Source organism: Marmota flaviventris, chromosome 3, assembly GCF_047511675.1.
Source record: "Marmota flaviventris isolate mMarFla1 chromosome 3, mMarFla1.hap1, whole genome shotgun sequence".
Classification (NCBI taxonomy): domain Eukaryota; kingdom Metazoa; phylum Chordata; class Mammalia; order Rodentia; family Sciuridae; genus Marmota; species Marmota flaviventris.
In genome coordinates this window covers 93,722,190-93,735,431 of record NC_092500.1, presented here as the reverse complement: position 1 = coordinate 93,735,431, position 13,242 = coordinate 93,722,190, and the positions used below count along the sequence as shown (strand labels likewise).

The 13,242-nt window shown below is 35.6% G+C and overlaps 1 protein-coding gene across 3 annotated transcripts in view; it reads left to right on the top strand.

The window, feature by feature from the left end:
• Nucleotides 1-12,233, top strand: part of Dera (deoxyribose-phosphate aldolase) — a 118,965-nt gene extending 106,732 nt beyond the window's left edge. For all 3 annotated transcript variants that reach the window (XM_027955991.2, XM_071610115.1, XM_071610116.1), the window contains 3 exons: nt 5,510-5,622; nt 11,231-11,380; nt 11,627-12,233. In XM_027955991.2, the coding sequence (XP_027811792.1) occupies nt 5,510-5,622; nt 11,231-11,380; nt 11,627-11,683 (320 nt within the window). In that variant the 3' untranslated portion in view covers nt 11,684-12,233. The remainder of the gene's footprint in view (nt 1-5,509; nt 5,623-11,230; nt 11,381-11,626) is intronic.
• The last annotated feature ends 1,009 nt before the right edge of the window (nt 12,234-13,242 follow it).

Below are 13,242 nucleotides of genomic sequence, written 5' to 3'. Positions count from 1 at the left end.
ATATCAAATATTATAAAAATGATATTACATGCTGAGAAAGAAGTCATTTCTTCAAGAAAACAGAACAATCGTAAGTCTGTCTGTGCCTAGCAAGAGCATCAAAATATATGAGGCAAAATTCAATGCAACTGAAAAAAAAGTATAGATAAGTCTATCATAGCTGGAGACTTCAAAACCCTTGTTTCAGTAAATGGTAACTCAAGCAGGCAGAATAACAGCAAGGATATGTTTGACCTGAAGAGCAAAAAGTAGGATATATGTGCCTATATATATAGGCATATATATCCTACTTGACATTCTCTGAGTTTCCAGGACCACTGGTTTAGTGTCCAGTATTTTGGGAAAGTCCTTCAACATGATCAAATTGACACTCAGAGAAAGCTCCATCTAACATCAGCAGAATACGTATTCAAGTTGACATGGGACATTAATTATGGTAGGCCATATTCACGCCCATAGACCATACCCTGACAAACTTAAAGAATACAAATCATATAAGTGTTTTCTGAGAGCACAAGGAATGGACTTAGAAACCAATAGCCCAAAGATAGGTGAAAAATACCTAAGTGTTTGGAAATTAAACAACATAATCCTAAATAACAAATGGGTCAAAGAAGAAGCTTGAAATTTTTTAAAAATTTGAACTAAATAATAATGAGAATTATCATTATTTATGGGATGACTCAAAAGCAGTTGCTCAGAGGAAAACTTATTGGATGCATATATTAGAAAAGGAAAATTGTTTTAAATGAATAATGTAAGCTTTTACATTATTTTACATTAAGTAGAGAAAGAAGAGCAATTAAGCCTAAAGCAAATGGAAGAAAAAAATAGAAGTTAGAACACTACTTAATGAAATGAAAAGCAAAAACAATAAAAGGAAAAAATAAAAAAAACAAAACAAAAAAAACAAACCTAAATGCTGCTGCTTTGAAAACTTAATAAGTTTGGTGACTCTGTAGCTAGGCTGATCAAGAATAAAAGAGATAAAATACAAATTACCCATACCTGAAAAGAAAGAGGGGTTATCACTACTGTTCCCATGAACATTTAAAGGATAAAAAGGATTATATGAAAAACATTATACCCACAAATTGGATAATGTGGATGAAATGCATTAATTCCTTGAAAGACATAAGCAACCAAAACTCACAAGGACAAATAGTCTTGTTGGCCTATATCTATTAAAGAAATTATTTAAATTTATTAATTTTATATTTACATAAAGTATTTTATGTGAATGTTTATATGAATTATATAAGTTGTTTATATAAGTCATGTGAACATCATTATTTATGTAAATGTTTTATAAAATGTTTAGCTAATAAATATAAAGTGGTTTCATATTATTAATAATTTAACCTTATTAAAGAGCAGTAATTATAAGCTTCCCAAAGAAAGCACCTATATAGTTTAACTGATGAACACAGCTAAAATTTAAGAAATAATACCTCTTCGCAATCTCTTTCAGAAAATAAAAGAGAGAACACCTATTTTATGAGACCATTATTACTCTAACACCAAAACCTGAAAAAAGACACTACAAGAACAAAAAGTTATTGAATAATATCTTTTATAAATATACATATAATCTACAAAATGTTAGCAAAATGAGACTGACAATGTATGAAAAAGAATTATACAATATGACCAAATGTGATCTACTCCAGGTATGCAATTCTGGTTCAACATAGTTTAATCCACCATATCAATAAGCTTAAGAGAAAAAAAAATAAGCTTAAGAAGAAAAATCAACCCCACTCCAGTCATGAGAAAAACACCAACCATCAGTCAAGAGGCATTATACAGAATACCTGACCAGTACTTTCAAAACTGACCAAATCTTCAGAATCAGGAAAATCTAAGGAATTATTGTAGTCAAGAGGAATCTATAGAGAAATAAAAAAATGTAGTATTCTGGATGGGATGGAATAGTGAGTAAAACAAAAGAAATTTAAAGTATGGGCTTTGAGTAATAATAATTCCTTAATTGTAATAAATCTATCACACTAATGTAAGAAGGTAGTAAGAGGGGAAACTGCATGTGGGGTAAACTCTGTATTACCTCTGTAATTTTTCTGTAATCCTAAGTGGGTTCTAAACTTAAAAAAAAAAAAAATAATATTTTATTCTGAGCCCCCTGCCCAGTTTTATTACTGGGACTGGAATGAAACACAAAATTGTTTTTCCTTCCTCATTAATCATTTAAAGTAAGAAAATATTGTAGTTTCCTTTTTATTGGTCCCTGTGGCTGGCCATCCGTCCATCCATCTAGAGTTCCTCCTGTGTGCCACCCTCTGGGACATAGAAGTGTATAGGAAGGTTGTAGCATATGAACCAGACCTGCATACAATACAGTCAAGAAAATGGAGCAGACAAATAAACACTTGAAGCCACTGTTGCCATTCTGGGCAACTGTTGTTACCTTAGTAGATGCTCTGGCCCTTCCAATATATTAGGAAGAGTTTTTCCAAACTTACCCTGCCAAAGGAAGTTGGCTCTTTTGAAAAACTGCCAGGTAGTGTGATTTTTTAATGATCATGTCCCACCCCTCTTTTTTAATAGCCCTTCAAATATGGCCTTGGTCTTTTATCTTAAAAACTTCTCTTCTAGGATGCTTAGTATTTTGATGCTATTCAGTGTTGTACTTCAATGGCTTCTAGTAAATCAAAAGATGATGTCAATATTAGGAAAATACATTTGGGTCTCATTGTGAATTCTTTTGGGATGTTTCCCTTAACTGCTTACATGGAGGCTTTAGTCTCTTCCTTTTTCTTTTCTTTTGTTTTTCTTTCTTTCTTTTTTTGGTGCTTAACCACTTAGCTACACCCCCAGCCCAGCCCATTTTATTTTTTTTATTTAGACATAGGATCTTGCTAAGTTGCTTAGGGCCTTGCTAAGTTGTTGAGCTAGCTTTGAACTTCTGATTCTCCTGTCTCAGCCTTCTGAGCTGCTGAGGTTACAGGTATGCACCATTGTGCCTGGCTTCAGTCTCTTCCCTTTGCTCATCTTATTTTTATGTTTTAAGGGCCAGGCTTTAGGCACTCACCCATTCATGTATCAATGGACAGATATGATGAACTCATGAGGTAACTATCCTAGTAACACGTGACTACTGCAAGGCCTTTGCACTTTCTTTTTCCCTGGTTGTAATGCTCTTTCCCTAGATTTCCTTCATTCAGTATCTATTTGAGTTCCATTGATCAGAGATGCTATCATGATGACTCTTTAAACAAAACTGCCTCTCCTCAACTTCATCACTCTGACTCATTACATTGTGTTACGTTTCTACAGAGCAACTATTTCCATTTGACATTTATATTTGTTTATTGCCTTTCTCTTCTAGAACATCTCTTCACAAGGACAGTTTTTTTTTGTTTTTTGGGTTTTTTTTTTTTTGGTCTATTCCAAGCATTTAGAATGAGTTCAACACTTAATAAGCACTCAGCAAGTATTTGTTGAATGACTGTCTGTATGGTAGGCATGCCTCCATTCTTCCTAGTAACCTACAGACCCAAAGAAAAGAAGGCTTCCTGTGACCTCTTCTGATATGTCAAGAGTTTCCCTGGTATCTACACAGATTGCACACCTACCTCAGGTCTTTGCTTCATTTATATTTGTATAATACTTGACAGTTTTTTTCATACAGATTGTATCTTTTGATAGTCTTGTATAACACTCTGAAGCAAGTAGGAATTTTTTAGACCTATTTTATAAACGAGGAAGGTAAGGAAATTGAATTTGCAAGGTGACTTCTAGCTCACTGAGTGATCTGTGTTTTTCCTCTACCTGTATCTTGAAAATATGATTTTAAGAAAAGAGCCTGAATTATTTGTTTTGTATTTTCCATGTGCCTGTTCACAGTATGTTTTATAAAGGGGTATCTGCCTGAGACTTTTAGTGCACAGAACTGTTGTGGAAGTAATTTTGTTCAAATGAAACTAGAGGGGAAAGTTTTGGCTACTTTTTCCTATAGATTCTGTCTTTCATGGACCTTCAAAAAGACTCTCATATTAGTTTTAGTGTGGTTTCACAGATTTGGTGGACTAGGGCTGTGAATTTGTGCATGAATCACCTGGGAACCCTCTTTATGTTAGAGTCTGAATCAGTTGGTCTGGTTGATTTAAATTTACATATAAAATTATACATATTTATGGAGTACTGTGTGATTTTTTTTTTTTTTTTTTTAGTACATGTATACATTGGTTAATGTTCAAGTCTAGATAAACATGTCTATCTCCTGAAACACTTATCTTTTCTTTGTGGTAAAAACATTAAAAAACCTAACCATTAGCTTTGTTTGTTTGTTTAATATACAGTATACTTCCATGATCCACAGTCACCCTGTTGAACACCAGGTCATATTTCTCTAGACTATAACTTAATGTCTGTTGACCTTTCCCTGTCCCCTTCTTCCCTACTTTCTATAGTGGTCCTGTGGTGCCTGCGCATCACTCACATTTTGAGTATTTCAGGGATAGGTATCCATATGAAAGATGGATTCTTTATTTGGGTGACCTTCATAAATGAGGAAGTTTCTTAGACACATTGTATGTATCTAAAATTCTACATGTGCACATATTCTTACTATGTGACCTCATGTGAGTTACTTCACTTTCCTGTGCCTTCATTTTCTCTTTAAAGATGGAGCTCCTAGGTGAGATAGAAGGGAGGTACCGGACAATGAAATTGACCAAATTATATTGCGTGCATGTATGAATATATAACAGTGAATCCCACTATTATTTATAGTTGTCATGTACCAATTTAAATATTTTAAAAAAATAGAAAAAAAGATGGAGATGATATTAGTACTTAGTAAGGATTGACTGAGCTAATAATTGTAAAGTACCAGATTTATAATGCATAGCATGCAGCACTCAATGCATCTTAGCTATTGTTATCATTTCCTTCTGTCCTTGTGCTATTCTGTTAAACTACATAAACAGATTTAAGATATATTTGAAAGAAGGAAGTTGTTAAAATATTTGCAAAGTATGCAATAGCATGGTGTCATTCATGAAAATCCTAATCTGGTTGGAAGACACCATGCTTTCAATAATGAACAATGCAGTAGGAATCAGCTCTTGGTGATCATTATCATAACTGTGCTGTGTACTTTCTATCAAGCATGGGAAAGTGAATACCCCAGCTTTATGGTAAAGTGTCATGATATGTGATCTTAAACATAGGGCATAAATTGTTTTTATTCATCTCATACATTAAACAGACCATACTAATTTTAATTGTGGTGTGGAAATATGGAGGCAGGAGTTCCAGAGGTCCCTGAAAATTTATTTGGCACCTAGATTAATTCATTTGACGGTAAGAAGGGAAAAAAAAATACAAAAGTATTTTAAAGGTAGATTTTAGTTATAGTTTTTCAGTTAATTAATGAAAAGTAAAGTTGTGTTCCTCAGGGGAAAAAATTTACACAATTCATTTCTTTCACTGACTTAAAATAAAAAATAAGTTTTTAATTAACATGGGAGTTTTTCTTTTGTTTTAGGATCAGATTTTATTAAGACCTCTACTGGAAAAGAAACAGTAAATGCCACCTTCCCGGTAGCTATAGTAATGCTACGGGCCATTAGAGATTTCTTCTGGAAAACTGGAAACAAGGTATATTATTGCCAGCAAATCTTTCTTCAGAGTAAAGATAATGTTATTTATAATACTCGTTACAGCTACCACGATAACTGTCTTTTTATGCAGAAGGTGTGAATGAGTTACCTTTATTAAGATAAATGTTTAATTTACCTTTCATTATGAAAGAACACATTTATAGGGAAAATGTGCGATTAAAGAAAGTGAGTGTGAGTGTGGGAGTAAGTATGTGTGATCAAGATGTAAACTTGCTGCGTGTCCTTTTATTAACCGAAGACAATTTTATCACTGACAAGAGATTCCTAAATGGGTTCTTTAACGAACTAATTCTGCTGCAACACAGAGCTTTCTGGCAAGGCGTTGGCCAGTGAAAACAGGTTAATGCAGAAATTAAACTTCCTTGAGGAATGGAAAGAATTGCAGAGTAACATTTATTGAATGATAAGCTGTGGTGGTGATATGAAAAGTATGCAATATAATGGGAAATAATCTTTTCCTGTCATTATTGAAGGACACACATAAATTGGTTTTTCTGTTGGGAAACCCCCGGTCCAGAAAAACTTATTACTTTTAATAATATGAGGTGAAGAGAAAATTCTCGAGGAGATGAACTTATTAAACAAAATAATGAAATGCTGTGAAACAGCAGGGAAAAGGTAGCTAGACGTTATATAGCTCTTGAATTAAATATCCATTTTTGCGTTTTATGGCAGTTGGATGTGCTCTTTGGAAGACTGTTAAGCTGAGGAGGGTATATGCTAGCTTTTGTCAGCTTTTCGAAAAATAATACATATTTTTTGAAACATATGAAGTTAAAAGGGAAAATGTGTATGAGGTGTTTTTTAAAAATGAATTTGGATTTTCCTTTCACTTCAAATTACTTGTGTAGCTGCATATTATCTCAAAGGATTTTTTACATCATAGGAGAAAAAGATGGAGAGAGAATGTGTGTGTGTGTGAGTGTGTGTGTGTGTGTGTGTGTGTGTGTTTAATGTGACTTTCCCTTCCTGAGGGGCATCTTTTAAAAACAGTCTCTTGATTTCTGCCAAGTAGGACCCCCCAAAAGACCTTTAATCCTTCACCAACTGGATACTATGACTGTATATGTGACTGTAGTTTATTTTGGAATTGGATTTTTTTTTTTAATATACTGGTTGTAAGGGGAAATAAACCCCCTTTTCTCCCTCAGAATAACCTCACATCTGAAGTACAAATAGAAGAAATATTTATTGTGACCTACATATAACAGCACTTCCAATTTGAATAACCTCTACTTGAAAGTCTTTCTGCAATGATAAGTTAAAGAAAGTAAGTTAAAGTTATCTGCAAATAAGTTAAAGAAAAACATGTGTAAAGAAAGAAAGAAAGAAAGAAAGCTATAAAAATGAAAAATCTGTCTTTGGTCCCTCAGTAGAAACTACCACTACTCATTAGACCAGTAGTTCTCAATTTCAGCCAAAGAACATCAAAATCAAATGTGAGGAGCTGGGGATATAGCTCAGTTGGTAGAGTGCTTGCCTTGCATGCACAAGGCCCTAGTAGGTTCAATCCCCAGCGCACCCCCCCGCCCCATCTCCACCATACACAAAATCAAATGTGAGATTTTTTTATGCATATTGATGCCTGGACTACCATCCCTGGATATTCTGGGGTATTCTTCAGGCATATGCATTTCATAAACTCCATTGTCAGGGTTTAAACATGCCATTTAGAACCCAATTCTGTTTTGCTCTCAGTGAGCAGCTATTGAGTAGTTAACCATGTGCCATGTTAACCTATCTTGGAATGCAAAAATGAACACGTTTCTTCCCAGAAAAGCTCTTAGCCAACATGCAGAATATTTCAAAGAAAAAGTTTTTAAGTCCTCAGTGTTCTAGACCAGGTTTCAGAGCGGGGGATATTTTGCTTTTTCAATCCTCTCTTAATTGCATTGCATTTCCCCCTCAGTTTAATAAACTAAGTCCAGCTGGTTTTAAGAAAAGGACACAGGTACAAGTCAAACCATTCTCATTAATCATGTTTGACTTCAAACAAGGAGGATCTGTGTATGTGTTTGCAAATCATGGTACAGCTTTTGGGTTGCTGACAAGTTGCACTAGCAGCCCTTAGATGGTAAAGTTTCTACTTCATTGATTTAAGCGGTGTTTTACAATGTCATCAGCTGCCTTCCAGACCATGATTAGTGTCACTCCTGAGAAGCAGAGGTTTAATATTTCATAACTGATTTCATTACAGATTTATGTTTTCCATATTCTCTCCCTCAAAAAAAAAAAAGATTAACTTATATAAGAACCTTCCTTTGGAAACATTGCCAAACAGACTTGCTGACACAAATTGAACTATATAGAAAATCTATATGAAATACTGCCTAATTGACAGAAAGACCCCTGTGATTAACATGTATGCTAATATCAGCTAATTGATTTTTTTTCTCCTTTCCTCAACAAATAACCTCATCCTGCAGCCCCCACCCCTCTGTCTTACCAAGTCCTGGCTTGGGCAGGGGAGTAACAGCAAATTTGGTTAGAAATGCTGCTGTTTGAGGTTGTATGGCAGAGGTAGGGAAACCAGGGAAGAGACTGACTGATATTCCATATGAGGACTGATGAGGATCTAGTCTGAAATGTAGACATGTGGATAGAGGAAGGTGTGCATGACTAGAAGTTAAGTAGGTAGGATTGGCAGGACTTGACTGTTGAGGGATATTTCCTAGTCAGGGATGGAGTTCAGGTTCACCATGTTTCCTGCTTGGGTTGATGATAGGACAATTTGTTTATTGTCTCTCTTCTTCAGCATTCTGTTAGCAATTGTTTCCCGCTGGTGCTGCCTTTCAAAGAATACCTCTGAGTGTTAAAATGCAATAATTTTATATCTAGGCTATCAGGGGTATTGTTTGATTGTTTGACTCCATCTGTAGATTCTCTACTCTGCTGGATGTTCAAGCTCCTGGACAAAGTAAACCAAGATGATGAGGCTCTTACTGTATGTGGAACATATTTTTCCTTTCCTAATGGATATGGAACATTATTTATAAACAACAGTTTGGGTTGAATTGGGCTGTTTTATAGTCAGTCCTTAAAAATTTATGAAATATGAAGATCCCCTACACTGCCTTTCTTTTGTCCTTATGTAATTGGTCTTTCTGCATGATAGAACTTTGAGTACCTACACTTCTGAGAAAAAGTCCCTGCAATTAAGTTGATTAAAACAACTGTCAATTCTTCTTGGAATCTGCCTATTTGGTTAGAGTGACCATGTGGCCTCACTGATTCTGTCCTTTTTTTTTTTTTTTTAAGTACACATCTGCTTTTGAACCTTGTGAAGTCTTGTTTAAATTAACACCCATAAATCAATGCATTCCTATATACCAATGACAAATCAGCTGAAAGAGAAATCAGGAAAACTATCCCATTCACAATAGCCTGAAAAAAAAAAAAAAAAGTACTTGGGAATCAATCTAACAAAAGGGGTAAAAGACTTCTACAATGAAGACTATAGAACACATTGAAGAAAGAAATTGAAGAAGACCTTAGACGGTAGAAAGATCTCCCATGTTATTGAATAGGCAGAATTAACATTGTCAAAATGGCTATACTACCAAATGCATTATACAGATTTAATGCAATTCCCATTAAAATTCCAATGACCTTCTTCATAAAAATAGAAAAAGCAGTCATGAAAATCATTTGGAAAAATAAGAGGCCCAGAATAGCCAAATCCATCATTAGCAAGAAAAGTAATACAGGAAGCATCACTATACCATGTCTTAAATTAGAGCTGTAGTGACAAAAGTGGCATGATATTAGCACAAAAATAGAATTGAAGACCAATGGAACATAATAGAAGACACAGAGACATACCCACATAAACACAGTTATACTAGACAAAGGTGCCATAAACATACATTGGAGAAAAGATAGCCTCTTCAACAAATGGTTTTGGAAAAATTAGAAATCTGCATAAAATTGAACCCCTATATATCTCACTCTGTACAAAACTCAAAAGTAGACAAGGACCTTGGTATTAGACCAGAGACCCTGTGCCTTCTAGAAGAAAAAGTAGGCCCAACTCTCCATCATATCAGCTCAGGAACAGACTTCCTTAATAAGACTCCTTTAGGAGTCTTGTGCTTTGGCACAATCAGGAATCAATAAATGGGATGGCATCAAATTAAAAAGCATCTTCACAGCAAAGGAAACAAGGACATGAACAGAGAGAATACAGAATGGGAGAAAATCTTTGCTACCTGCACCTTAGCGCATTAATCTCCAGGATAGACAATGAACTAAAAAACTTAACACCACCACCACCAACAAAACAAAATAAAACAAACCCCCAAATAACCCAATCAATAAATGGGCAAAGGAACTGAACAGACACTTCACAGAACAAGAAATATGATCTGTCAACAAATATATGAAAAAAATGTTCAACATCTCTAGCAATTAGAGAAATGCAAATCAAAACTACTCTGAGATTTCATCTCACTCCAGTCAGAGTGGTAGTTATCATGAATACAAGTAAATAACAATAAATGTTGGCGAGGATGTAGGGGAAAAGCTTCACTCATACATTGCTGGTGAAGACTGCAAATTGGTGCAACCACTCTTGAAAGCAGTATGGAGAGTCCTTAGAAAACTTGGAATGGAACCACCATTTGACCCATCTGTCCCACTCGTGATCTATACCCAGAGGACCTAAAATCAGCATACTGCAGTGCTGCAGCCACATCAATGTTTATAGCAGCTCAATTCACAATAGCTAAGCTATGGAACCAACCTAGATGCCCTTCAACAGATGAGTGGATAAAGAACATGTGGTATATACACACACTGGAATATTATTCAGCCAAAATAATAATGAAATTATGGCATTTGCCAATAAATGGATAGAACTGGAGAATATCATGCTAAGTGAAATAAGCCAGTCCCAAAAAAACAAAAGCCAAATGTTCTCTCTGATATGTGGATGCTAACCCATAACAAGGGAGGGTTGGGAGGAGAAGAATAGAAATCACTGGATTAGACAAAAGGGAATGAAGGGAAGGGAGGGAGGATGGGAATAGAAAGGCAGTAGAATGAATCAGACGTAACTTTCCTATGCTCATATATGAATACATGACCAGTGTAACTCCACATCATGTCAACCACAGGAATGGGATCAAAATTGTAATGGGTTTTACCCCATGTATGTAAAATATGTAAAAATACACTCTACTGTCATGTATGTCTAAAAAGAAAAAAATTAAAAAAATATGGAATGAATGGGCTTTTGTGGTAGGTTATCCTGTTTATTGACACCTTTCTTTTCTCTTCCAAGCTCAGCTACAATCTAGGTGGTTAAGGTTTATGACTTTCCAAGAAGTGAAATGCTAAGGAGGATTATTAGCCCTTATTTGTGTCTCCTTAGAAGCTGGGGCATTCCTCCTGATATAATTTTGGAAATTTCTTTGTAGGTGAGTGGGTGTGAGTAAGTGATGTGTGTTTTTTTTTTTGGTTGTTGTTTGTTTGTTTTTTTCTGAATGAAGTGAAAAGAGCTAAAGTGAGAGAGAATATCAAGATTTCTATAAACCCAATACCATCTTTTAAATCCACCCAGTAACAACAGTCATCTTCCCTTTTAGGTGGGCTTTAAGCCAGCAGGAGGTATTCGCACTGCCAAAGACTCCCTTGCTTGGCTCTCTCTTATAAAGGAGGAGCTTGGGGATGAGTGGCTGAAGCCAGAACTCTTCCGCATAGGTGCCAGTTCCCTGCTTACAGACATTGAGAGACAGGTGAGCAGTAATGCATTGTCCTTGGAATGAATTGACAAGAGCTTTTGAGAAACTGAGGACTAGAGATGAATACTTATCTGATTTACCTCATCATACCCAAACCTCTACCTTCCTCCAAGCAGACCTCCATCTGAAGTAGGTTGGGCAGAGTCTGCTGAAATGTATTCATTATGTGATAGTATAATTATTATGTAGTTATAATTATATAATGATTACTAATGAACTGAACTCTGGTTTTCCTCACAGATTTACCATCATGTGACTGGCAGATATGCGGCATATCATGATCTCCCAATGTCTTAAATTGGCGACCTGACCCAGAAAAGTTATTTGCAACAATGTTTAAATTTTTATCCTGCCAAATTGCTAAAATTATGTAATTGAAAAACAGGGAAATAGCTAACTAACTTTTTTCCCTTAAAATGCCCACTGATCTTAGAGGACAAATGAAAAAACAAACTAATCCACATGTGGTGCTCGTTTCAGGCATGTCTGAAATGGTCTTAATTACCAGATGATCTACACTCTTAATTTTGTGAAGGTTTTACCCTAAAAACTCTGAGTAAAATGTTAATGATAGCTTGGACAACATCAAATTCTAAGGGGGGAATGTTAAACTGTCCACATGTGCTCCAGAAAAAAGAAAAGAAAAAAAAAGCAACATCCCTGAGCTGCTGCTGTAAAGACTCCAGGAGTGACTACTGATTCAGCACTAACTTTCCGCCACAAAAACCCGTCTTCAGTTTTTGCAATGGATGTGCTCTTTTATTAACTGTTTTACTAATGAAATTTCTGATACTGTTTTATGGAATTATGAATATCATTGAATTTTTAAAAATAAAAAGTCCCTGTAGTTGTTTCTTTTTTTTAAAACCAGTTTAAATTACAGCACTACGTATTGAAAAATTAATCCATTCAACATATAAAGAGGTTTCATCAACGACTTTCTGAATCTCTCTAATAGATTCCTTGAGTATATGTATCAGATAAAGCACCTTAGTATATTGTGAATGAATGTAACTCTTAAGGTTTTCTGGTATAGTGAATGAGGTTCAGAAAGCGGCAAATGCTAACATAGCACCTACTGTGTACTAAGCTCTTTACCTTTATCAATTTATTTAATCCTCATTTAATCATAATGCTAAGGTAAGTACAGTAAAACTTTTTAATCCTTTCAGTAGTAAGTACTGATGTTATCCTTTTAGGCAGATAAGGGACTGAGATCAGAACTTAAGCAACCTGCTGAAAGTTGCTAAGAGTTAGCAGAGTCAAGATATGGAGCCTAGGTATGCATGTGGGCTGCTAGTCTGTGCAGTCACCTCCATGTGTGACCATTGTACAGCTGGATGCACAGGAACCGAGCCCACCATCAGCTCCAGGGAGTGGTGATCTGCCTCACGCTTCACTGGCTGCATTACCCTCTGTCTCTCCCTTCCTTCCATTTCCAGCTTTGTTGCTTGCTAGCATCTCTACCACATTACAGAACCCAAGTTCCTTAAATGGTGATTTTTCATCAAGTCTTTTTCCTTCTCTGAATAATGTTCCAGTTACTCTTAAGCAAAAATCCTAGACTGGGAGTCAGCTTTGGTCTCCTCTCATCTGCCAGGTTCCAGCACAACCCCTGCCTGTCTTGCTTTGGGACCTTGATCCAGTCTGTTCACATCTCTTCACCTCTGCTTCTTCATCTGTAAAATCAAGGGTTTAGGGCCGTGATATCAGACCTAAAATTATACCACCCCAAGGATAATTAGAACAAATCCAGGAAAACATTTTATGGCTAGAAAGAGAAAACATTTTGTACCAATCTAAATTAGAATTTGCCTCTTGGGAGTCAATTAAGCAAGTCCCTCAAAGCACCTCTC